General features: G+C 43.0%; 1 protein-coding gene across 2 annotated transcripts in view; it reads left to right on the top strand.

The window, feature by feature from the left end:
• The first annotated feature begins 1,948 nt into the window (after nt 1-1,948).
• Nucleotides 1,949-27,201, top strand: part of IGF1 (insulin like growth factor 1) — a 158,996-nt gene continuing 133,743 nt past the window's right edge. The window contains exons 1-2 of one of the 2 annotated variants that reach the window (XM_033952507.1): nt 1,949-2,169; nt 23,754-23,910. In XM_033952507.1, the coding sequence (XP_033808398.1) occupies nt 2,107-2,169; nt 23,754-23,910 (220 nt within the window). In that variant the 5' untranslated portion in view covers nt 1,949-2,106. Of the gene's footprint in view, nt 2,170-4,881; nt 4,962-23,753; nt 23,911-27,201 lie in introns of those variants that run through there. The other variant, XM_033952508.1, reaches the window with a different exon arrangement.

The following is a 27,201-nucleotide window of genomic DNA, read 5'->3' as shown; positions in this document are numbered from 1 at the left end:
TGTTTCATGCCTATCACACTTCACCAATACCTTCTTTTCAGACTGATACTAAAATGACCTTAAGAAGTATGTCACATCTATAATAATAAAATGCTAGCCGCGCATGCGCACTCTTGCCGCGTGTTCCCTGAGATCTGATCTGTTGTGCTGTGCCGGCGAAAGTGCGCATGCGCGCTTAATACGTCACCACACAACAGGCGGGACATGGTGAAAGAGAAAGCCGGGTCCGAAGGAGCCAACGGCAGAAATCTCAGCTCGGGGAGCCGCAGCTCAGCCTCTTCAGACACCGCCGCTCCTCCTCTTCGGGCAGCAGGCTCCTCTCACGCGCCCAGCGCTGCCGCTCTGAGGCTGCCAGGACAGAGCAGTGGCGCCGATCGCCTCCACAAGCCCGCTCTGTTCCTCTGGTTCCCTCCGGGCCCTTTTTCCCGGCCGTGGCAGAAGTTCGCCGTTAGCCAGGTCAGATTTTCAGCCCTCCTGCCTCTGCCCAGAATTCATTTGCCTGTGGCGCTGGCACCGGTTTTGAGTCCCGTAGACCGACCGTCCAATAGAAAAGCCGTAAAATGCTGAGAGAGCCAATCAAAAATAAAGACGGAGGTCAAGGGCCGTTTGCGGACCCGCCAATCAGAACGCAGAGACGGCGACTGCGGCGCAGTTCGGGGGTTTTCTCGGTTTGGGCAGGGCCGAGCGTGGGAGGCCGGTAGGTGGATGGTAGACCCATAGCGATCATCTGTCTATCTGCTTCCCCAATATTTCTAAAAATGATGTAGTGGGTCACAGCAGAGGAAAGACTCTGACGGATAGAGCAGCTTTCAGCTCTGTCTCTACTGAGATCCACCACAGCATTTGGAGACCCACAACAAATATTGGACCCAGGCACAGGGAGGGGGAGGGTGGAGAGACACACTGTACCCAGGAGTGGGGGAGAAATGCTAGGCCTAGGGTTGGGGGAGCTGAGGGAAGGGAAAGAGAGAGAAACCTGGAGCATAAGGGGAGAGTGAAGAGAGGTGGCAGATGCTAGATTGATGGGGGGGAGGGGGGAGTGGAGTTGCAGAACGGAGAAATGCTGATCCAGTGGAGGGGAGGAGAGATAGATGTGTAGATGGGGGGTCAGGAGGAGGCAGGAGGAAGGGGAGGAACAAGGCAATAACGGAGCAGGCCAGACTGCGGGAAGGGAAGGGGGAGGGGCGAAGGCCAGACCGCGGGAAGAGAAGGGGGGGTGGGGGGAAATGCTGCTGCACAGGGGGGCAGGAAAAGACACAGAAAGACAGACAAAGAAAGGGGGCCAGGGAGAAAGACAGAGAGACAGAAAGAAAGACAGACAGACAGACATATTCTAGTACCCGTTAATGTAACGGGCTAAAAGACTAGTATTTAAATATACCAACTTCAACTAGTTCTCAGAAAGAAATCATCAAAGCAGAAGGCCTCTTAGCCAGGCAGCCTTAGCTTCCGCTCAGGAGGTGAGGAGTGGCTTAGTGGTAGATCTGTTACTTCAGCACCCTGATGTTGTGGGATCAATCCCACCAGTGCTCCTTTTGACCCCTGGGCAAGTCACTTAATCCTCTATTCCCCAGGTACAAACTAAGTACCTGTAGATATGAAAACTGCTTTGAAAGTGTAACACAAAAAGGCAGTCCACAAGTTCCAATTCCCCTCGTCTAACTTTATTATAAATGCACTTTTTTTTTTTTCCAGAGGGAAGGGTTTCAATATGCGTCTGTGCTTGTGTTTTAAAATACAAAGGTATGATGCTGTTTGTCACACTGCCCAGAAAAGTCCTAACTCGCAAACTTTGCCAGAAGAGGGAGAGAGAGAGAAGGCAAATGTTCCCCCAGCTGTTTCCTGTCTACAGTGTCTGTGCAATGTAGACAAATGTGCGGATTTTCTCTAAATCCCTCTTCTGTTTGCTAAATCTCACTGTCACAGCTAAAATCAGAGCAGAGGGAGCCTGCGCCATGGAATAAAGTCCTCAATATTGAAATGTGACATTACTCTGAACATCTCACATCTCTCTGGATTTTGATGTGTGTGTGTTTTGTTGTGTTTTTTTTTCCACATTATTACTTGCTTAGCAAATTGACTTCCAGATCTTGCATTTGAGAAGCAATGGAAAAAATCAGCAGCCTTTCAACCCAATTACTAAAGTGCTACTTTTGTGATTTCGTGAAGGTAAATCTTTTTTTTTCTATTTTGCCGTTTTTCTCTGCTCCTGTTACCTCTTAACTGTATATTCTGTACTTCCCAGGTATTCATTTCAGCTTTTAAATAGCATCATGGCTTGGATGAGGGACAGCTTTTTTTAAATGTGCTGAATGTGCAGTTTTGATGATCTGTAGAAGGAGAGGGGGTGGCTATATTTAAAACTTGTGACTACAAAGGAGAAAATGTCAACTTAAAAACAATTACAGGTTTCTCTGCTGCTAAAATTCTTGCTCTGAAACTTTCACGTGCAATCTTATTTCTAGGAATGTCTGTCAAAAGGTGCAAGGGTGCAATGAATGTTTTTGGTTTTACAGGTGCAGATTCAGGCATAAGGGTGCATCATGAAACTAGTGATTTTCATTTGAAAATTATGTGCATGTGGACTTGGAAACGTTAAAATTGAATGGTCGTATTTTAAATGTGAGAAAACATGTTTGGCTCCCAGGCTTTAATGCTGGGCTGCTGGCACTGCTAAGAACATAAGCAATGCCTCCACTGGGTCAGACCCGAGGTCCATCGTGCCCAGCAGTCCGCTCACGCGGCGGCCCAACAGGTCCAGGACCTGCACAGTAGCCCCCTATCTATACCCCTCTATCCCTTTTTCCAGCAGGAAATTGTCCAATCCTTTCTTGAACTCCAGTACCGTACTCTGTCCTATTACATCCTCTGGAAGCGCATTCCAGGTGTCCACCACACGCTGGATAAAGAAAAACTTCCTAGCATTTGTTTTGAATCTGTCCCCTTCCAACTTTTCCGAATGCCCTCTTGTTCTTATATGTTTTGAAAGTTTGAAGAATCTGTCCCTCTCTACTCTCTCATGCCCTTCATGATCTTGTAGGTCTCTATCATGTCCTCTCTGAGTCTCCGCTTTTCCAGGGAGAAGAGCCCCAGTCTCTCCAATCTTTCAGTGTATGAAAGGTTTTCCATGCCCTTAATCGTTCTATATCATTCTTAATCATGCTATATTCTTAAATATTATAGTTCTCTTTCTGAAAGTTTGCAGTGAGCTTCAGTCTGCCATTCAGAGGGTAGACCTAGTAAAATAGCTCTGACAGATGTTAAATATATTTATATAGGTTAAGTCGGTTTTCAAAAGAAGGTGAAAATCCCTGTATATTTTAGCCAGATTTTACTTGGATGGGGGTGGGGGTGGGGGAAGCATAGTTTATAACACTGTGGTTGCTGCTATCTAGTACAAATTTGCTCTAGACAACTTTGGCTTGATTGGGTGCATTGACCTCTGTTTCTGTTACTGGCTACGGTTCAAGTTTCCATTCTCAGCAAAACTGTATCCTTCAAACCCAATCTCTTTTTTTTTTTTTCTTTTGGAAAGCAATTTTGTGCAATTGACCCAACCTTTGCTGCTGTTACTGACGTAAGACGTGTTTCATGAGGAAAAAAACCCAAACCAAAAACTTAAACAAACAAATGCACCTTAAATTCAGGCAGAAATTGTTAAATGAAATAGGATATTTCAAGGTTAAGAATTCTATTTGTAAAAAAAAAAAAAAAAAAGCCACTTCAAGTGGTCATTTTGAAACTCATGTAGTCTAGAAACTTGAAGTTTTCACAGGCTTGAAACTATTTCAGCTCAGTGCTTCATTCCAGAAGGTATCCTCAGGAACTGAGTTCAGATTCCCTGGTACTGGCAGTGAAAATCCATTCTAGATTACTCGGCTGTCAGGGATACCAGCGCCACCTGTTGGTCTTGAATAGTCATTGAGGTCTTCTATGCTCTGTAAGCAAAGATAACACAAATTTTTTAATTGCAGGACTTTATCTTGCATCTGATGTGTGTGTGTGGGGGGGGGGGGTGTTTTTATTTATTTGTTTGCATTGTGTATTATTAGATGTACTGTGCTGATATTTAAGTTTAAAATATTCTTAGATTATAGGAAGATACATAATTTGAGTCTAATTTTTCTTTTCATTCCTGTGGATTCCTCTTCTTGAAACTGCCAGGTGTAGTCTCTCTTCATAGGCATTAAGAACTTTCTTTTCTATCGTTTATTCTTTAAGATTGAGAATGACTTCTAAGGAAGGAGGGTAAATAAAGATGGCTGAGGTCTTATGGGTGGTTATTAATTCCTGATTCTGGTTCACTGGAGCAAAAATGAAGGCAACCTGAATAAAGAAAAACTTGCTGACTTGAAGGGGATTTGTAATCTTATTTTAACAAAACTACCCCAGGGGTAGGCGATTCCGGTCCTCGAGAGCCGGAGCCAGGTTTTCAGGATATCCACAATAAATATGCATAAGACAGATTTGCATCTCAAGGAGGCAGTGCATGCAAATCCATCTCATACATATTCATGGTGGAGATCCTGAAAACCTGGCTCCGGCTCTCGAGGACCAGAATTGCCTACCCCTGCACTACCCAACACTGGTAAGAAGTGAGATGCATACCCAAATGCAGACTAGGCGCATGGTGCAAATACAGACAGGATGGAAAGTGGAAGCATAACCATTTCTTAACATCTTTCTGTTGAAAGCCTCTTGCTTCACTGGAACAGGATACAAGAAAAATCTGGCACAGAAACTTGACCCAAATGTCAGAAAAAAAAGGGGGGGGAGAGGGTTTACCAAACCAGTTACAGCATCTAGCATCCACACGTCAACCATCGTTTGCATAAACCACACCCCCTGCTGTCTGCAGGCATTTGTTTAAGGTTGCAGACTCTCTTTTCAAAGCAGATATCCAGTACACACACACCTTGACTGGCTGTAATAGATCCACAGCAAGATTGCATTAACGCAATGTGAGTACTCTCTTGCCGGTGTTTCCTTCAGAATCCATAGGGTGTCTTTTTTATTCTAATGGAAAACATATTGTATCAACTAATGAAGCTGTACTTTTAATAAAATAAGAAAACTAGCCATTATTTTAAAAGATGTTTCTAATTAACTGTCCTAAATATGCTGCAAGCTGAACTGAAAAGGAAGTATAGGAACCACCGTAAACCATAACACCAGCAGTATCCAAAAATTTGGCTTTATTTATTTTTCTCATTTTACATAAAATTTGGATACTTTCTAGTCACACAGAAAGCCTCCTTTAGTCAGCATGCATCAAAAATTACACTGGAAAGTTTATCATCTTACTGTAAGTCATTATCATTTGAATTTTCATAAGTCTATATCTTAATTGGATAGATGCTGTTATGGAAGTGAAATTCTTGCTGTGGTTGATGCAATAAAGTATAATGATTTGAGAAAGTTACGCAAACATGGCCACTGTCATTGAAATGTGTGAGCTTTATAGCATGCAAAAAATGCTGAGCAGTATTTTTACCTTGTTCCCTTGCAATATCATGCAACAATTATTTTTCATAAAATACTTGAGCCAGCCAAACTGTGACTATTGCCCTCAATGGTCATGGAGAAGTAAAACAGTGCAGGTAATTTTGAATTTTCAAAAATATGCACATTGCTGAAGAGGGTTGAAGTTCATTTGCATAGTCCTCCCAGCGTCCTCTAGGGCAGCGGTTTTCAACCCAGTCCTCAGGGACCACCTGGCCAGTCGGTTTTGCAGGATTTCCACAGTGAATATGGATGACGGAGACTTTGAAAACTCGACTGGCTAGGTGGTTCCTGAGGACTGGGTGGAATACCACAGCTTTAGGATGAATCCTAGGTCCATCCTGGACCACTCAGACCTCCTCTCATGTTATCACCGGCCGGGGCGGTAAAAGTTCCAACGCTCATAGGAATGCTATGCACTTTGGAGCTTTTACCTCTGTGGCCAGCGATAAAAAAACACTAACGCAGCTTCATAAAAGGGGGGGGGGGATGTCTTTTGTCGAGAATATGAGAGAGGCCGCTATTGGCCTATTGATCATTGTCACCATTCCTCCTCCTCTTCTCAGTAGATGTTGATCCCAATCCTGGCCCTTTAAGGCAAAAGATGGACGTTGGCCTTTCAAGCATGAAACTGCCAAGAACAAACACCCAGCAACCATTGTTGAACATACACAAGCTGGTGGTGGCAGAGTTATGGTCTGGGTATTGTTTTCCTGGTATGGTCTGGGTCCCTTGATTCCTCTGGAAGGCACTCTCAGTTGATAATACTGTAGGTATCTCTCCATCCTTGCCGATCAAGTATACCCGTACATGTTGACAGTCTTCCCTATGGCCGATGGGATCTTTCAACAGGACAATGCGACGTGTCATATTGCCAGAATTGTTCACAAGTGGTTCGCAAAGCTCGACCAACACTTTCAGCGACTTCCCTGGCCTCCGAATTCCCCAGACCTTAACCCAAGCAAGCACATTTGGGATCACCTTGATTGACATACTCGGCGACTGGATCCACCACCATGCACCCATCAGCAACAGTCAGATGCACTGCAGCCTGCATGTTTTCAGATACTTCTAGCAACCATCCAGCATCTTACTGAGTCACTTTCATGGCGGTTGGCTGCCATCCATGCTGTCGGAGACGGTTATTCTGGATATTAGCAGGTGGTCATAATAATGTGACCTCTTATAGAATATTAACAGCAAAATTGTTGTTCTAACTTATCCAGATTGTTATCTGGGAACCAGCACTGAACATTGATGATACCAAGATAGCTTCCAACAGCCAGCTTATATCAGGTGTACCAACAAGAATGCTGGATTTAATAAGGTGAATAAATTATTTTATTTTCATTAAATGGCATATATTTGTACATCATTATAAAGGATACATGTTGCGATGTAAGTCTAAAAAACAATATCTGGAATATATCCCCCACGACTTGCCCTGCATCTAGTTACTCTATCAATGAAATTCGTGATGACTTTTTCACAGACTTGCTCCTCGATTTGGCAGATGACATGTCAAATTTCCTCTTTGAGTTCTGGTACAGTTCAGGGTTTGTTTTCATAAAGCTGCGATTTCACAAACCCCAAAGAAAGAAGTCGCATGGTGTCGGGCCACATGACCTCACTGGCCAGATCTATTGGCTCATTAATGCATTATCATGACCAAAGATCGCATGAAGCTTCCGAACAGTCTCTGCGTAACACTCACCATTCTTGTAATAAGTTTTGACAATCAAAACTCATTGTGTAGCAACTAACCGCATAAAAAACAGATAACAGAACTTATAAGAACAGTGCCGCCATCCCAACAACAAGACAATGGTGTGCAAATCAAATTCAGCGTTCTTGTTGGGACACCCTTTACCTACTGCTATCCGGGTACAACCTGATGCTGAACATTGATGGTAAAAAACACAGCAAAGAAGGGCAAAACCTCGCCTTACATAGTAGACAGTCGCAAAAAAAAAAGGCAAGGAGGACGTCATTGGTTGACCTGACATCCTCCATTCATTGATGGTATACAGAGAGCTTCAGCAGCTACTTTATATCCAGCTATTAAGCACCACTATCCAAGCTGGAGTCGGTCCAGAGGAAGGCTACTAAAATGGTACATGGTCTTCATCATAAGGCATATGGGGACAGACTTAAAGATCTCAATCTGTATACTTTAGAGGGAGAAGGGAGATATGATCAAGACATTTAAATACCTACGTGACGTAAATGCACATGAGTCGAGTCTCTTTCATTTGAAAGGAAGCTCTGGAATGAGAGGGCATAGGATGAAGTTAAGAGGTGATAGGCTCTGGAGTAATATAAAACAGCCTAGTACTGTATATCGTAGTATAAATGTACAGTATACTCCACAGTCAGTGTTTGAAGTCAGTGCCGAGCACAGCATTTAAATATTGAGGGTAAATGATTTCTTTAACAAAGGTCACCATGGGAAGCTCCTGAGGAAATCAAACAGTCATGGGCTGTGAGACAATGCCCTTTTGTGGGTTTCAAACTTGCGAAAATACAGGAAATAAATAGATAATAGGACTTAAGAGTCAATTATCTGAATGAAAAAAAGGGACACATGGAGTGTTCCAAGGGACCCGTTCTGTTTAACATATTCATAAATGGTCTGCAGATAGGAGTGACAAGTGAGATGACATGAAATTATTCAAAGTCATTAAAATGGCTGAGGATTGTGAGAATTTGAGCAGAAGGATCATGTGAGACTAGAAGAATGGGCATCTTCTATTCTCCCTTCCTCTCCCTTCGAGACCCGATGTACTTTCGTCTCCACCACCTCCACTGGGAGGCTATTCCATGCATTCACCATCCTTTCCATGAAAACGTATTCTCTGTGGTTACTTCGGAGTCTATCCCCTTTCACCTTCATCCTATGCCTCCTCATTCCAGAACTTCCTTTCATTTGAAGAAGACTCGCCTTATTACATTACATTACAGATTTCTATTCCGCCATTACCTTTCGGTTCAAAGCGGATTACAAAAAGAGTTATGGAAGAAGGGTTACAATGTTAGATCAGAGAAGGTTTCCAAGAGAGGGAAAAGCAGGATCTGGGGTTAGGGAGGGGATGGTAAGAGGGGGGTTAAGCTTTATCATGGTATTAAGCTTTATTAAGGGATTTCTTGAAGAGTATAGTTTTTATTTCCTTTCTGAACATCTTGTAGTCTGGGGTTGTTGTCAATAGGTTGGAGACTTGGTTGTCTATCTTCGCTGCCTGAGTGGCCAGTAGTCCGTTGTATAGTTTTTTCCGTTTTACTTCTTTGATTGGGGGGTAAGTGAATGGGGTGTGTGTTTTTCTATGCCTGGTAGAGGTGGTTTGGATGAGGCGGTCGTTTAGGTAGGTTGGGCTGTCTCCATTTATAGTTTTAAATGGTATACAGTAGAATTTAAATTGTATTCTTTCCTGGATTGGAAGCCAATGAGAATTGATGAATGCCTCAGTAATGTGATTATGTTTTTTCAATGAATAGACGAGTCTCAGAGCTGTATTCTGAATTGTCTGTAGTTGTTTAATCATTATTGCGGGGCAGGGGAGGTAGAGGATGTTGCAATAGTCTAGGATACTTAGGATTAGAGATTGTACTAGGAGCTGAAATGGTGTGTTTTTTCAAAGAATTTTCGGACTTGTCTAAGGTTTCTCATAACTGCGAAAGATTTCTGTATTGTTTTGTTAATTTGTGGTTGCATGGTGCAGCCTCTGTCAATAGTCATATCTAGAAGTTTTAGGGTGCGTTTATGTCATGCAGGTATTTACACATCTCTCAAGAATTATAAAGATGATAACAACAAAATACAAAAATAATGTCCAAACAATGTTACCAGCCAGTGGTGGGATACCCACAGAAAATGAGCATTTTAGAAAAACGGTGGAGGAAAAGCCTCAATGATGTCTTTTATGATTCTGATTTCAAGCCGCTCTTATATTATCACAGGCAAAAAATGCAATCTTTAACTGGGTATAATCCCCTCCACTGTGCACAGGGTGTAAAACGTCAAAAAATTAATTATATACTCATCTTATAGAGCTAGCGCTAGCATCTTCCTTAGAGCGGTGTCACCAGTATTTCAAACAATTCACTCAGATGCCCCCAATAACCAATATCCCTAAGTGAAGTATTTTATATTAAGAACATAACATAAGAAGTTGCCTCTGCTGGGTCAGACCAGGGGGTCCTTCGTGCCCAGCAGTCCGCTCCCGCGGCGGCCCATCAGGTCCATGACCTGTAAGTGATCCTTTGTCTAAAACCCTTTAATTCCCATTTTTCTTCTATCTATACCCTTTCATGGTCATATCTCTACCTCTATCTGTATCCCTCAATCCCCGTATCCTTTAGGAACTTGTCCAATCCCTCTTTGAATCCCCTTAATGTACTCTGTCCTATCACATCCTCCGGAAGCGCATTCCAGGTGTCCACCACCTTCTGAGTGAAGAAAAATTTCCTATCATTGGTTCTAAACCTGCCCCCTTTCAGTTTCTCCGAGTGCCCCCTTGTTCTTGTAGTTCCCAATAGGCTGAAAAATCTGTCCCTTTCCACCTTCTCTATGCCCTTCATGATCTTGTAAGTCTCTATCATGTCTCCTCTGAGTCTTCGTTTCTCCAGGGTGAAGAGCCCCAGCCTTTCTAGCCTCTCTGCGTATGAAAGGTTTCCCATACCTTTTATCATTCTTGTCACTTGATAATATAATTCTTGCCTGTGATAATATAAGAGCGGCTTGAAATCGGAATCGATTGCCTTTCATGAAAGACATTCTTGAGGCTTTTTCTCCACCGTTTTTCTAAAATGCTAATTTTCTGTGGATATCCCACCACTGGTTGGCAACATTGGTTTGGATATCATTTTTGTATTTAAACATCTCTATCATATTTTCCCTCTCCCACCTTTCCTCCAAAGTATGCATATTGAGATCTTTAAGTCTGTCCCCAAAACCAGTGTCTCCCAAATTATTTAGCTCCGGCACACTAAACGGAGCAAATGTTTTCTGCGGCACATTATAATTGAGATTATAAAATTGCGACACCAACAAAAAAATTAAATTTCAGAGTTATTTATTTAAAGGTCTTTAAGCACTGTGTAACAACGATGAAATTCAAGTAGGCAGAATAGAATTGCTAATCAATGCGATGGATGTGCTTGTTTTTGAGTGCAAATTAACTCAAAACGCAGCTCAAAAGTTAACAAGCAAACATGCATTTTACCGTCCACCATTTGCAGCCGTTCTCTTTTTTTCAATTTCATTTCTGCCTGAGCTGAACATCCAAGTTTGCAAAGATAAAAAGAACTGAATGGTAACAAAGCTTTGTTGCTTGATTGCTTTGTTGCTCAAGTAAGAATAACTACTGCAATAAAAAATAAAATTAAAATTACTCGCCGTTATTTTTCAAGGACCAATCACGTTAAAGAATGGTGCTTGTCTGGGCGGTTGTATCCTTACGCACACAGACACTCGTAATATTGATAGACTCTTGCGTATGTGATGTACGTGTCATCTATTCAAAAGGGCCTGGGATAGGCACGTGGGATCTCTCGGAGAGAGTAAGACAAAATGGTTACTGCGGATGGGCAGACTAGATGGGCCATTTGGCCTTTATCTGCCATCATGTTTCTAGGTAGGAAACAGATGGTAGGAGTGAAGGGCCGCTACTCAGACTGGAGGAAGGTCACGAGTGGTGTTCCGCAGGGCTCGGTGCTCGGGCCGCTGCTATTTAATATATTCATAAATGATCTAGAAACAGGGACGAAGTGTAAGACAATAAAATTTGCGGACGGCACCAAACTATTTAGTGGAGCTAGGACTAAAGAGGACTGCGAAGAATTGCAAAGGGACTTGAACAAACTAGGGAAATGGGCAACGAGATGGCAGATGAAGTTCAACGTTGAGAAATGTAAAGTATTGCATCTGGGAAGCAGAAACCCGAGGTACAACTATACGATGGGAGGGATGTGAGTACCCAAGAAAGGAACTTGGGGGTAATGGTGGACATGACAATGAAGCCGACGGCACAGTGCACAGTGGCTGTTAAGAGAGCGAATAGAATGCTAGGTATAATCAAGAAAGGTATTACAACCAGGACGAAAGAAGTCATTCTGCCGTTGTATCGGGCGATGGTGCGCCCGCACCTGGAATACTGCGTCCAATATTGGTCACCGTACCTTAAGAAGGATATGGCGTTACTCAAGAGGGTTCAGAGGAGAGCGACGCGTCTGATAAAAGGGATGGAAAACCTCTCATACGCTGAGAGATTGGAGAAACTGGGTCTCTTTTCCCTGGAGAAGAGGAGACTTAGAGGGGATATGATAGAGACTTATAAGATCATGAAGGGCATAGAGAGAGTAGAGAGGGACAGAAAGAGAGAGAGAAAGGGAGACAGAGAGAGAGAAAGGGAGAGAGAGAAAGAGAGAGTAAGAAAGAGAGAGAGGAAGGGAGAGAGACAGAAATAGAGATAGATAGATAGATAGAGAAAGATTGGAGAAACTGGGTCTCTTTTCCCTGGAGAAGAGGAGACTTAGAGGGGATATGATAGAGACTTACAAGATCATGAAGGGCATAGAGAGAGTAGAGAGGGACAGAAAGAGAGAGAGAAAGGGAGACAGAGAGAAATAGAGAGAGAGAGACAGAGAGAGTAAGAAAGAGAGAGAGGAAGGGAGAGAGACAGAAATAGAGATAGATAGATAGAGAAAGATTGGAGAAACTGGGTCTCTTTTCCCTGGAGAAGAGGAGACTTAGAGGGGATATGATAGAGACTTACAAGATCATGAAGGGCATAGAGAGAGTAGAGAGGGACAGAAAGAGAGAGAGAAAGGGAGACAGAGAGAAATAGAGAGAGAGAGACAGAGAGAGTAAGAAAGAGAGAGAGGAAGGGAGAGAGACAGAAATAGAGATAGATAGATAGAGAAAGATTGGAGAAACTGGGTCTCTTTTCCCTGGAGAAGAGGAGACTTAGAGGGGATATGATAGAGACTTACAAGATCATGAAGGGCATAGAGAGAGTAGAGAGGGACAGAAAGAGAGAGAGAAAGGGAGACAGAGAGAAATAGAGAGAGAGAGACAGAGAGAGTAAGAAAGAGAGAGAGGAAGGGAGAGAGACAGAAATAGAGATAGATAGATAGAGAAAGATTGGAGAAACTGGGTCTCTTTTCCCTGGAGAAGAGGAGACTTAGAGGGGATATGATAGAGACTTACAAGATCATGAAGGGCATAGAGAGAGTAGAGAGGGACAGAAAGAGAGAGAGAAAGGGAGACAGAGAGAAATAGAGAGAGAGAGACAGAGAGAGTAAGAAAGAGAGAGAGGAAGGGAGAGAGACAGAAATAGAGATAGATAGATAGAGAAAGATTGGAGAAACTGGGTCTCTTTTCCCTGGAGAAGAGGAGACTTAGAGGGGATATGATAGAGACTTACAAGATCATGAAGGGCATAGAGAGAGTAGAGAGGGACAGAAAGAGAGAGAGAAAGGGAGACAGAGAGAAATAGAGAGAGAGAGACAGAGAGAGTAAGAAAGAGAGAGAGGAAGGGAGAGAGACAGAAATAGAGATAGATAGATAGATAGAGAAAGATTGGAGAAACTGGGTCTCTTTTCCCTGGAGAAGAGGAGACTTAGAGGGGATATGATAGAGACTTATAAGATCATGAAGGGCATAGAGAGAGTAGAGAGGGACAGAAAGAGAGAGAGAAAGGGAGACAGAGAGAAATAGAGAGAGAGAGACAGAGAGAGTAAGAAAGAGAGAGAGGAAGGGAGAGAGACAGAAATAGAGATAGATAGATAGAGAAAGATTGGAGAAACTGGGTCTCTTTTCCCTGGAGAAGAGGAGACTTAGAGGGGATATGATAGAGACTTACAAGATCATGAAGGGCATAGAGAGAGTAGAGAGGGACAGAAAGAGAGAGAGAAAGGGAGACAGAGAGAAATAGAGAGAGAGAGACAGAGAGAGTAAGAAAGAGAGAGAGGAAGGGAGAGAGACAGAAATAGAGATAGATAGATAGAGAAAGATTGGAGAAACTGGGTCTCTTTTCCCTGGAGAAGAGGAGACTTAGAGGGGATATGATAGAGACTTACAAGATCATGAAGGGCATAGAGAGAGTAGAGAGGGACAGATTCTTCACACTTTCAAATAATAAAAGAACAAGAGGGCATTCGGAAAAGTTGAAAGGGGACAGATTCAAAACGAATGCTAGGAAGTTCTTCTTTACCCAACGAGTGGTGGACAACTGGAATGCGCTTCCAGAGGACGTAATAGGGCAGAGTACGGTACTGGGGTTTAAGAAAGGATTGGACAATTTCCTGCTGGAAAAGGGGATAGAGGGGTATAGATAAGAGGATTACTGCACAGGTCCTGGACCTGTTGGGCCGCCGCGTGAGCGGACTACTGGGCATGATGGACCTCAGGTCTGACCCAGCAGAGGCATTGCTTATGTTCTTATGTTCTTATTCTAGTGTATACTTATGAAGGTAATTTTTTAAAATACAGTAAAATTCTGGAATCTCTCTAGCATACCCGGAATCTCTTTGGGGCACACAGTTTGAGAGACACTGCCATAAACTTTATGATGAAGATGAAGGATGACTACTAAAATGGTCAGTGGTTTTCTTTATAAAGAATATTCAGATAGTTATCTAGGTACTGGTACTGAACATTGCTGGTACCTTCTTCACCCACCCTGAACCCTAATATTCTCTCTCTCTATATTGTCATTCTGAACCTAGCAAAGCAGCACTCTTCCTAGATTTTAATCTGCTAGCAACTCATGTTTGCACTTCTCCAGTATAAATGGAGGAAAGGCGGAAAAAGGGAGATAAGATTAAGACGTTTAAATACCCACTCGGCATAAATGTGCATGGTACCGTAACTAAAGCACGCAGGACTTTGGCGTGCCAACAATTCCGCGGTGACATTAGCATGCAGTACAAATTTGCGCCGCTGTTTCCGCCATTCCCGTTAGTGCTCTGAGAGGGGTGTGGGTGTGGGTGTGTATTTTGTAATTTCTGGACCTTTCATCTAAAATGTCCCCTCTGAAAATTCTTAACAAACTGTATATTGTAATATTCGCTGTATTTTTTATAATATTCGCTGTATTTTTTGTAATTCGTGACCTCTCTCAAACAGGTCCTCTCAGAAAATTCTTAGCAAACTGTATATTTTATTTTTCGCTTTCTTAAAGTTTCTGTACTCTATTTCCTCTATCTGCATATTGTAACTCGCTGAATGTCCAACTCTCTTGACTGTAAACCGCCTAGAAGTCGCAAGATTGTGGCGGTATAGAAGAATAAAGTTATTATTATTATTATTTTGCACTGCTGTGGGGGGGAGGGGGGAGAGCCCCCCACCACTACACTGAAATCTGCCGAAGAGCGAAAACGGGAAGGAGAACGGGAGTTTACAGTGTAGTGGGGGTGGGGGGTTCCCCCTCACCACCATCCCCATGGCAGCACAAACACTTCTAAGTGTAGTGAGGGGGTTCCCCCAAGCCCCCTCAGAGCGCTAATGGGAATGGTGGAAATGGCGGCGCGCATTTGTCCTGCACGCAAATGTCACCGCAGGATTGTCGACGCGCCAATGTCCTGCCTGCTTTTGATGGGTCACCAATGCGCACGAGTCAAGTCTCTTTCATTTGAAAGGAAGCTCTAGAATGAGAGGGCTTAAGATGAAGTTAAGAGGTGATAGGCTCGGGAGTAATCTAAGCAAATAGTGTTTTTTACAGAAAGGGTGGTAGATGCGTGGAACAGTCTCCCGGAAGACAGAGACTGTGTCTGAATTCAAGAAAGTCTGGGATAGGCACATGGAATCTCTTAGAGAGAGGAAGAGATAATGGTTACTGCGGATGGGCCATTTGGCCTTCAACTGCCATCATGTTTCCAGGTTTCTATCCTTGAAGACAAGCGCATCGGTACCATTTTTACCCTCCAGGATACGTAGAATTCCAAATTATTTTGCCGATTTCAGTTGCTGTGTCCTCCGCCTGGTCACGCTCAATCGCCTCTATATTCACTGCCGATAGGCCCACGGAAACATTCAGTACAGCTGTTTTCTTTTCTAGTTCAGACAGCTTGCCTTGGAAAGTTTACAATTCAGTAATCTGTTTAGTCATGTCAGCTTTAAGGTCTGTTATTTGTTTGTTTTATTTTTTTATTGGGACGTATTAACCGCGTTTAGAAAGAGATTGACCCACATTGATGTACAACAGGTACACTGAAGCTTGACATATCATACAGTTGTGTTAACATTTTAACAATATTAAAATGATAAAACACAACGAATGAGTTAAACATGAAGATATACAAATTAAATTCTAGTAGCAATAATGACAGGACAAGATATCAAAAATATACATATTAAAAAGCATGGTAGAATATTCAAGTTTCATGTTTTATTTTAATTTGATATATCGCCTATCATTAAGTCCAAGCGGTTTACAAATAATGTTAAAATAATTATTACATTACATTACTGACTTCTATTCCGCCTGTACTTTGCAGTTCTAAGCGGATTACATCAGAAGATAACTGGACATTTCCAGGAACGAAAGTTACAATTAAGGAGCTGGTTTCGTAATGAAGTTTTGAGAAGAGGGTACAAGATAGGTAGAAAAATTAGGAAAACGTCAGATGAAGCTGGATGATTACGAGGAAGTTAAAGAGTAGAAGCTGGTTACATTGTTGAGTCTTAGGGGAATAATACAGGTAGAGAGGGGGAGAGGGGGAGAGATTGCAAGGGGGGAGGGGAAGGGGGTTAATTTTTTGAATAGCAGAGTTTTGATTTCTTTTCGGAACATTTTGAAGTCAGTTGTTGCTGTGAGCAGGTTGGAGATGTGGGGGTCCAATTTTGCTTCCTATGTTTCTAGTAGGTATTTAAAGACAAATACTGATACAAATAAGAAAGAACTGTAGCTTGGTACATAAGTGGTAAAAGTTACATTGTATTAAAAAATAGAAAATGAAATATCAGAGGGAGACACCAAAGGGAAAGGGTTAAAGAGAATGTTTTAGGTTAGTAGTCGGCCAAAGTTGGCTTATATGTCAAAAAGCATCTTTAATCATAAATGTTTTAAGATTTGATTTAAATTTGGATACACCATCTTTTTGTCTGAGATAGATTTGGGTAGGGCATTCCAAAACGTTGGCGCGGTGACCGAGAAAATGGTTTTACGGATAATAATTGCTTTGATTCCAAGATGGTGGACGGCACTCCCATTCTGTTCTTGTTTGATATTTTCCCTTAGACTTTATGGTGCTCATTTTCGAAAGAGAAAAGCATCTAAAAATAATCGTAAAGTGTCCAAGGGCAGTTTTCTTGTAAAAATATCGAAGTTGAGATTTTTCAAAATTCCGATCTGGGATGTTTTCCTCCTCGGTTCTTCCAAATTTCAAGGTGGTATGTTTTGGCTAGAACTTGGGTGTTCTCAAAAGTTAGGGCTCCTTTTACGAAGCCGCGTTAGCAGCTTTATCGCACGCACCTTTTTAGCGCGCGCTAACCCCTGCGCTAGCCGAAAAACTACCGCCTGCTCAAGAGAAGGCGGTAGCGGCTAGCGCAGCCAGCGAATTAGCATGTGCTGTTGCGTGCATTAAACCGCTAACGTGGCTTCATAAAAGGAGCCCTAAGGTGCGCAGCGCTTTTAGCGCGCGTGTTAGACGCTAATGCCGCCATTGAGCTGCTGTTACTTTTTTCATTTAGTGCGGAGGTTTGCGTGTGCTAATATTCTGTGCGCGCTAAAAATGCTACCGCGGCATAGTAAAAGGAGCCCTTAGCTGTTATCCTGCCATAACGGAACAAAACCAAAACATCTAGGGCAAAAATTGAGATGTTTTTGTCCAGACCTGTTTCAAACGTGACTAAATTACAAAAAGATACCCTAAATGACCAAATGACCACTGGAGAAATTAAGACATAACCCCTCCTTAATTCCCCACTGCTCACTGTACCCCTCCCATCCCCCATACATACCAGTTTTTTTTACGACAGCTTCAGATATGACGACTGTTCCCATTAGTGCAGCAAGCAGATCCCAGAAGTAGTGAAGTGGTGGGCAGTGGCGTAGTGAGTTTGAGTGGCGCCTCCCCCCACCCTCTTCCCCGCCCCCCCCCCCACTTGTGTGTACGTCATTTCCCCATCCCTTTTTAACTTCAGCATGAGCAGCTACCAAGTTACTGCCCTCATCGGCTTTGGCGCTCTCTCTGACGTCACTTCCTAGGGGCGGTTCCCAGAAGTGATGTCGGAGAGAGAGCCAGAGCTAACACGGGCAGCAAGTTGGTGTCTGCCCACGCCAAAGTTAAAAAGGGATGGGGGAAGGGGCACAGCAGAGGGAGGAGTGGGAAGGGTGGGGCGGAGAGGAGGAGGGGGCTGACACCCCGAGCACCCAGGGCATCCTGCCCCCCTCATCCCCACTCCCTTGCTACCCCACTGGTGGTAGGTACAGGGGACTATAGAGAAGGGACCCAGGGCCACATCCCACTCTAACTGGTACACCTGTGCTGGAAAGTGCGGGAGCAACATCACATACTTGCTGCCCATGCTGTGTCGGCAATCCCTCTGACGTCACTTCTTAGGCGCACGGCCCAGAAGTGACATCATAGAAAGGCGACACTGACGTGAGCAGCAAGTTTGTAATGCTGCTCGCGCAGGAAAAATTAAAGAGCTGTGAGGGGGGTCAGGAAGGAGCAGGGGGGCAGAGAGGAAGATGTGTGCCGGCGCCCCTACCAAGATCGTGCCTGGGGCAGGCCCCCTCCCCCTTACTATGACACTGACACTCAAAGGAATTCTATGAGTATCAGAGCATTTAGTGCTCCAGGCTGTTCTGAGGAGGGGTTGGGGAAACCCCCCTACTACATTTATAACTGGTCGCGCTCCCGCTGGGGGAGTGTGGGAGGGAGGAATCCCCCACTACACTGAAAACTCCCGAACAGCAAGAGAACAGAGGTTTTCAGTGTACTGGGGGGTTCTCCCTCCCACCCCCATCCCAATGGGAGCGCAACCAATTCTAAGTGTACTGGGGGTTCCCCCCACCCCCCATCAGAACGCGAACGGTAAGGCATTTTAGCAGCAGAACAGGGCATTCGGTCTGCGTGCAGATGTCAGCCAGGATTGTTGACGCGCCAATGTCCTGCACGCTTCCATTGCTGTACCTGCCTTCTCCAATATAACTAGTACCAGGAGGGACATTTTAGGGTAATCTTGGATCTCTGCCAACCCCATCCAGATGTATTATGGAACCTGCAGTAGTAATTTCAATGGGCAGAATTGGGAATTGCAAATACCAAACTTCTTTGTTCAAAATCTAGACTGGTCAAAGAATCTCCAGCCTGGAACCTGGAACTGGGCAATCTAGTTGTACGGTATGCATATGGTAAGTCTTTTGTGGTCAAAGCTGCATATTAATTTATGCAAAAGAATGTCTCAACATCTGAAAAATGTAACTTGTTTCCTAATAATCAAATGTGTCTTCAAACTCCCGCCTCATTTTTCTCACTATAATAGCGCAACTTCTTCCTGTCTCTAAGAATCCCTTGTTAAACTCCAGCTTCTCCTGCCCAGGTAATTCTTTGTATCACATTGTCATGTGATGCTTGATGTGACATCAAAATGCATAATTAGTTGAAAAGGTACCATAAAAATGTAGCAGGACATCTCATGTTATCACATGCCATTTTTTTAACATCTAGTAATTTCCAGTCAATACCCTAATGTGCTTGCAATTCAGAAACTTGCATGCAACCAATTCCAAGAAAGATGGCCATGAGCTTTGGAATGCATGTATTGTAGATATCATATAGCAGTGGCATACCTAGTATATGTGACACCCGGGGCCCATCATTTTTTGACACCCCCCCATCTGTACAAAAAACATGATTTTTAGTAACAACATGAGTACCTAGGAAAAGGCAGCATCTTACATACTGCAGTGAGCAGTACATCAGTACACCCATTGTAAAACTAAACAAGCCAGAATAGTACAGATCAATCCTACACCGTCAATCCTAACAGAAAATCATGTCTTTCGAACACACAGAACACAGAAAACACCTTCACCTAGTATGTAATCACAAATTAACCCCTCCCCCTTTTACAAAACTGTAGTGTGGATTTTAGCCATGGTGGTAATAGCTTTGACACTCATAGAATTCTGAGCATCAGAGCTGCTACCACCACGGCTGGTGCTAAAAAACGCTCCACAGTTTTGTAAAAGGAGGGATAAAATAGAAATACATAGACAAAGGTTAAATTGAACCAGCAAGAAGCTGGACTCTGCATACAGTGCACCACAGAAACAGTGACACATGTCTCCTAAAGCAATAAATAAATAGAAAATTTTTGTTCTACCTTTGTCTTCTCTGGTTTCTGCTTTCCTCATCTTCTTGTTACTCTCTTCCTTCCATCCACTGACTGCCGTCTCTCTGCCTCTATATTGCATCTTCTCTCCTTCTATGCCCCTTCCAGAAACTGTATGCCTCCCCCTTCCATCTCTGCTTTCACCCCAATTGGTCTGGCATCTCTCTCCTCTCCTTCCCTCTCCCACACCTTTATTCTGCAATCCTTTTCTTCCCTCATATTCCTTTTCAATTTATTTTCTGCATCCATCTAGATTACGTTCTTACTACCCTCTCATCAATTTCCTTTTTTACTGTCTACCTACAGCTCGCCACCTCTTTCCCTCACCCCCTTCAGTATTTCCCTAACTCAATCCTTTTCCCCCCATCATGTAACATACATAGTAACATACATAGTAACATACATAGTAACATACATAGTAGATGACGGCAGATAAAGACCCGAATGGTCCATCCAGTCTGCCCAACCTGATTCAATTTAAATTTTTTTTTATTTTTATTTTTTTTAATTTTTCTTCTTAGCTATTTCTGGGCAAGAATCCAAAGCTTTACCCGGTACTGTGTTTGGGTTCCAACTGCCAAAATCTCTGTTAAGACTTACTCTAGCCCATCTACACCCTCCCAGCCATTGAAGCCCTCCCCTGCCCATCCTCCACCAAACAGCCATACACAGACACAGACCGTGCAAGTCTGCCCAGTAACTGGCCTAGTTCAATATTTAATATTATTTTCTGATTCTAAATCTTCTGTGTTCATCCCACGCTTCTTTGAACTCAGTCACAGTTTTACTCTCCACCACCTCTCTCGGGAGCGCATTCCAGGCATCCACTACCCTCTCCGTAAAGTAGAATTTCCTAACATTGCCCCTGAATCTACCACCCCTCAACCTCAAATTATGTCCTCTGGTTTTACCATTTTCCTTTCTCTGAAAAAGATTTTGTTCTACATTAATACCCTTCAAGTATTTGAACGTCTGAATCATATCTCCCCTGTCTCTCCTTTCCTCTAGGGTATACATATTCAGGGCTTCCAGTCTCTCCTCATACGTCTTCCGGCGCAAGCCTCCTATCATTTTCGTCGCCCTCCTTTTATTTATCCCCTCCTTCCATTTTGTGCCCTCTTTCTCTACCCCTTCTATCTAGCTAAAGAAGCACTACCTGGGCTTTGCAGTCCCCAGTTATGTCTCTAGCAGGATATATATTTCAAATCTGATATATTCTAATGACAAAATAGAAATAAAATGATTTTTTTCTACCTTTTGTTGTTTCTGGTTTCTGCTTTTATCTTCTTTTCACTCTTTTCCTTCCAGCATCTGCCCTGTCTCTTCAATTCAGCATCTGCCCATTCCATCCACTATCTGCCCCTTCCAGTAACTGTCTGTCTCCCCCTGCCATCTCTCCTCTAGACCCTCCCCTCCCCCTTTGGTCTGGCATCCATCATCTTCCTTCTGTTCCCTCATGGTTTGGCATCTTTCTCCTTTCATCTCTCTTTCCCACCCCCCGGTGGTTTTTAGCATCTCTCTCTTCTCATTTCCTCCGCTCAGATCTGATATCTCTATCTCCTTCCCCATTCTCTGGCATCTCTCTCTCCTCTCACTCTTCCCTTTCCTTCTCTGGTCTTCCTTCTTTATTTTCTGCCTCCATCTAAATTAAATTCTTTCTTACTATGCAGTCCTCAGTTTCCCTTTTTTCACTGTGTCTACCCACAGCATGCCACCCCTTTCCTTCACCCCTCCACTATCTCACTAACTATCTTTTCCCCCCATCCAGCATATGTCCTTTTTCTTTATCCCTCCTTCCATCCAGTATGTGTTCTCTTTCTCCACTTCCATTCAGGATTTGTTCTCCCTTCTCCCCAATTCCATCATCTGCCCTCTTCTCTCTCCCCACTTCCATCATCTGTCCTCTTCCCTCTCACCCTTCTCTCCACTTCCATCATCTGCCCTCTTCTCTCTCCCCCTTCTCCCAACTTCCATCATCTGCCCTCTTCTCTCTCCCCCTTATCCCTACTTCCATCATCTGCCCCCTTCTCTCAATCTCTCCATCTACCACAGGCCCATCTCTCTCCCTTCCTCTCACCTTTCCAATTTTGGCAACAAGATCAGCAATGCCCCCCTCCCCCCCCCCCCCCCGCGATGACACTTAAGATCAGCAACGGGCCTCCTTCTACCCCCGGCATCAACAGAACTTCAGATCGGCAACGTGGTACTCAGTCAAAAGCTTCCCTCTGACTCAGCTTCCTGTTTCCGCCCAGGCAGTTCAGTCAGAGGGAAGCTTTTGACTGAGCACTGCATTGCCAATATGAAGTGCTGTTGATGCCGGGGGTAGAAGGAGGCCCGTTATCAATCTTAAGTGTCACGGTGGGGGGGGAGGGGTTGCCGATCATGAATTGCGTCTCAGGGGAGCCACCAATGCCGCTCATTGCCGTTGCAGCCTAGACGCTGCCGATGGCCCCAATGTGATCTTGCCAGCCCTGTGCAGACCGGCACCGGACAACCCGGACCTGGCCGGCTGTGCACCCCCCCTAGGGCATGCACCCAGGGCGGACCTCCCCCCCCCCCCCTTGGTATGCCAGTGCCATATAGGGAATAATTCTATAAAGATGCATGCCAAATTTGGCTTCCCATTGGTGCAGGCTGAGCATCAGTTCAATAACGGGACCCTGGTACTAAGATTCTGTTATAGAATACTAGTACAAGCCACCATTGATGCACCAAAAATGTAATATCTACCATATACATGGTATAACTGGTAATGCATTAGTGCAACAAGGGCATGCATAACTTGCAAGATTCTGTAGGATGCGCCCATCAATTGGCACTCCCACCCATACTCTGCCATTGGATTACGAAGGAGTGATGACAAGTTTTCAGCCCAACTAACCAACTTCCTAACTTCTGAGCGTTAATTTGCCACTGTAGCTGAAAATAGTGTTATCTTATTTCATTAAATGCCAATTTGTAGAAACAAAATTCTATGTTTTGACATTCTTTTAGATCATTTAGTGAACCATATCCATGTCATTCACTTCTTGGTTGGGGTGAGAACTTTTCAACACCCCCTCGTAGTGTGAAGACTTTCAGAGCTGAGATTGTGATGTCATAATGCCTCATTCCACCAATAAAATCCAACCTCATCAGTGATGTCACAGTGGCTTGATTGCCCTATACTTGGCTCACTTTTATTAGATATGAGAGTGTGCTGTAAAGTTCTCAGCCAAACCAACCAACTTCCTAAATTCTGAGCATTATTTTGCCACTGTAGCTGAAAGAAGTGTTATCTTATTTCATTAAGTGCAAATTTGCAGAAATGAAATTCTGTGTTTTGACATTGTTTCAGATAATTGATTGAATCATATCCATGTCATTCTCTTCTTGGTTGGACTGAGAACTTTTCAGCACCCCCTTGTACACCCTAGCAGTTATGTGTATCTTTATAGAAAGGCGCTTAATGCACTTATGAGTGTAACTGCCAGTTTCTTGGTAATGAAGCATACAAATGGTGCATGACCATAGGCCCCAATTTATAGAATTGCTTCCATTGTGTACGTTCTGTGTTTAAGAGGCAATGGGAGCAGGAAATCATCACTGATGGTAAAAGCAACAGTCTGGAGAGTCAAGGTTCAAATCCCACCAATGCTTCATATGATTTTCAGCAAGTCACTTAACCCCACCTCCATTGCCAGGTTTAAACTGTGAGCCCTCCAAGAACAGGAAAATATCTATTGTACCTACATGTACAAGGTAAAATTAACCTGAGACAGAGTAATAGAACTTACTCTCCCAGAATTGATCTTCAAGTGCTAGATAGCACCCCCTTCCTTCCAGCTCAGGGAAGCACGCTGATTAACCAAGCCTTTTCATGCTGACTGTACTGAGAAAATCTGACATGGTTCTTTTCTTTCTTTGCCAGATGAAGAAACACACTGTATCCTATGGTCATCTCTTCTATCTCACCCTGTGCGTGTTTACCCTAACCCGTACAGCAGCAGCCGGCTCAGAGACACTCTGTGGAGCTGAGCTGGTGGATGCCCTTCAGTTTGTGTGTGGCGAGAGAGGCTTTTATTTCAGTAAGTTTCATTTGCATCTAGCTCCGTATCTGTAATATGTACAGCGATGCACAGGTTCCTGTATAAGGTTAAGCACTCGGTTTCTTTCTAGGTTCTCCAAACTACATTCCTATAGCTGTACTTCATGGTTTAATAACCTCACTTTATTACACAGTTGACTAACTTTGCTTTAAATTTAAGTTGTCTTTTGGATCACTGTAAGAATATGGTGTACTCCTAGAAGTTCAACAATCTGGCTTGGTTTTGCTAAGTATTCTCAAATGGGCAGAGGTACAGAACTCTCTAGAGAACATTATCTTAAGGCAGTTGAACATGGTTACTTAAACAAACCTTTTGCCCTTCTTTTCAGGACTTGTTTTCAATGATAATTTGGTTTAACCTGCTTTACTTTTAAGAAGATTATAAGTTCCATTTCCAGGCCCTCAAGCAAAACTTTTCCTGGGTCCACCGCCCCTTCTACCTCCCACCTCGGCCCATCCTAGATCCCATTCCTCTATGAACTTTTCGTCGAGTTTTCCTCTAATCCCACTTCATCTAGCACTTGCCTCAACCTGCTAGTCCTAGGCCAAAAACAAAGTGGTCAATGGTTCTTCATGCTAGAACTGTTGATTAGGGCCACTTACATGACATCTTTGGATGGCAATAATAATAGAAATATCCAGTAGAAGCCCTGTGACCAGTGCACATGCTCACAGACCTAGCCATGACTTCCTTTCTCTTCCTGCCTGGGCATCCTGTTGCCACAGAAACCCATGCAAGGGATGGAACCAGTGGAACTATGAGGACATGTGCCAACTTACAGACACCAGAATAGATTTCTTGAAAGATGGCAGCAGCATGCCTGCATAGGTCAGCAGTCAGAGTTTTTATTTCCACCAAAAACACTTTACCGTCCTGGTACAATCCATCATCTTATCCAAACTCGATTACTGTAATGCCATTTACCTGTGCCTAACAAAAAAAAGTCTTCACAGACTCCAGCTCATCCAGAATACTGCGGCCAAATTGATTTTTGCTAAACGCAAATTTGATCACGTCTCCCCCTTACTTACCAATCTTCACTGGCTCCCTGTACTTTCCAGAATTCACTTCAAATGCTCCTGTCTAGCTTTCAAGATAATTCATGGCATCCTTCCGCCACTAATCCCCCTATCCTTCCTCGCCCAAACGCCTGCTACAACCAGATCCGCCCACAGACATAAACTATCCTTCCCCTCTCTACGTGGCATCCCCCACGCAGGCAAACTGGGAAGATCCCTCCTCTCCAAAATCACGGGCCTTTGGAACGATCTCACTATCCCGCTGCGGAACCTGGGCTCCCTCCAACTGTTCCGGAAACAACTGAAAACCTGGCTTTTCTCTAATATATAACATCTCCTTCTTACTTCCCCTCTTTTCATATGCCCTTGTAAACTCTCTCTCCCCTCTCTTCTTGTATTTTTAAGCTTTGTAAACCGTGTCGAGCTCCGCTTCCGTGGAGATGATGCGGTATATAAACTTAAGGCTTAGTTTAGTTTAGTTTAGTTTAGAGTTGAGGAATACCAGGTTTCATTTGATCTTTAGCCAATCCACACACACAGACCTCTGGGGCTTCATGAACAAAATTTACACTACTGATTATAAATTTATTGTAAAATATTCTAATGTTATGCTTTCAGGATAATATTAATGATTTTGCTATTTTTTTTGCCATCCTGTTAATGGCAAATTGAGATAAAGTTGGTTAAACATATATTCCAGCGCTCTTTCTTACCAAACTTTTAGGAAGTCAGTCAAAACTTATCACTTTGACAAATTTCCCTGACTCCATTTCTACCATGATATACTTCTAAAACACTTCCAGGGAAAATTTGATTAATCTTACCATGCTAATGTAATTTTGAAAGTTTTTTTGTAATATCGCTGTCTGTATATAGTCTCTTCCTCTGTAAACCGCTCTGAACTGTTTGTGGTATTGCGGTATATAAAAACAAAGTTATTATTATTATAATCTAAGGATGTGATATTCCTTAGAATATTCTGCAAGACATTAACCCGTCCAATATTCAGTGCGAGTTAAATGTGCTGAATGCTAAAGCCTGTTTCATACCTATGAACCTAACACAGCTTGATGAATTCTCATAACATTATCAGCATTTGAAAGAGAGGAAAAAAACTGCAATGATTCTATATTCTATTGATAGGTGCCATCGACTCATGTTCGAGTCCTATCGAGTTGACGAACATCATCAAGTTTTCTTGGCAGAATACAGAAGTAGATTGCTAGGCCTTTCTTCTGCCAAGTATAAATTTGATGTTTGTCATTGTATACTATTGTCCCGTGATACTAAAATTCTGGAGATCGATTTGGGATCAAGTTAATAATTTAATGGAAAATCCAGTGACATTATCATATGATACCATTTTTTTTTTTTTTTTGGAACATCTATGAGGGCAAAAAGGTCAAATTTCGGCAAAAAATAACACATTTTTTGTTTATAATGATGGGGATTGCCATGCAGCTTATTTTAAAGAATTGGAAAAATTGGGCTAGATTAAATGATTCATTATGGTGGGAATCCCTATGTTATGTCTTTAAAATGGAAAAGTTTATGGCCCTTCAGAAGGGATATTATAAAAAATTTATGGAAGTTTGGGAACCATTAACTAGGGGCTCCTTTTATAAAAGTGCGTTAGCATTTTTAACGCATGCACAGGATTAGTGCACGCTATAGTGCACGCTAGCTGAAAATCTGCCGCCTGCTCAAAAGGAGGCGGTAGCAGCTAGCGCATGCAGCAATTTAGCACGCGCTATTCCGCGCATTACGGCCCTAGCGCGCCTTTGTAAAAGGAGCCCTAAATATTGTAAGGATTGATTGATTTATATAACTGAGGAAATCAGACACATCCGGGGAGGGGGGGTATGGTTTGACATTGGTTAAGAGATATAGGTAGGTTGTTTACAGGTATTTTTATGAGGTGTTGGTTAATTGGAAAGTGGGTGGGGGAAAATAAGTCTTGTCTTTATTCTATTAAGTATATTGTGCTGTAATGATAATATTTTATGTAAATGCATCATCTTTTGTGCACAATTGAAGTTTTGAAAATGAATAAAGAATTAAAAAAAAAAAAAAAAGATTATTATTTACTTTGTAGCTCCTGTCAAGGAGACACTTGATGAAACTGCAGGGACATACTTTAAAAACCAATAGGAGGAAATATTTTTTTCACTCAGAGAATAGCTAAGCTCTGGAACACATTGCCTGAGGTTGTAGTAATAGTGGATGGTGTAGCTGGTTTTAAGAAAGGTTT

Source organism: Geotrypetes seraphini, chromosome 7 (genome assembly GCF_902459505.1).
Source record: "Geotrypetes seraphini chromosome 7, aGeoSer1.1, whole genome shotgun sequence".
Taxonomy (NCBI): domain Eukaryota; kingdom Metazoa; phylum Chordata; class Amphibia; order Gymnophiona; family Dermophiidae; genus Geotrypetes; species Geotrypetes seraphini.
The sequence above is the reverse complement of the archived record's forward strand: the minus strand, read 5'-3'. Positions and strand labels throughout refer to the sequence as shown.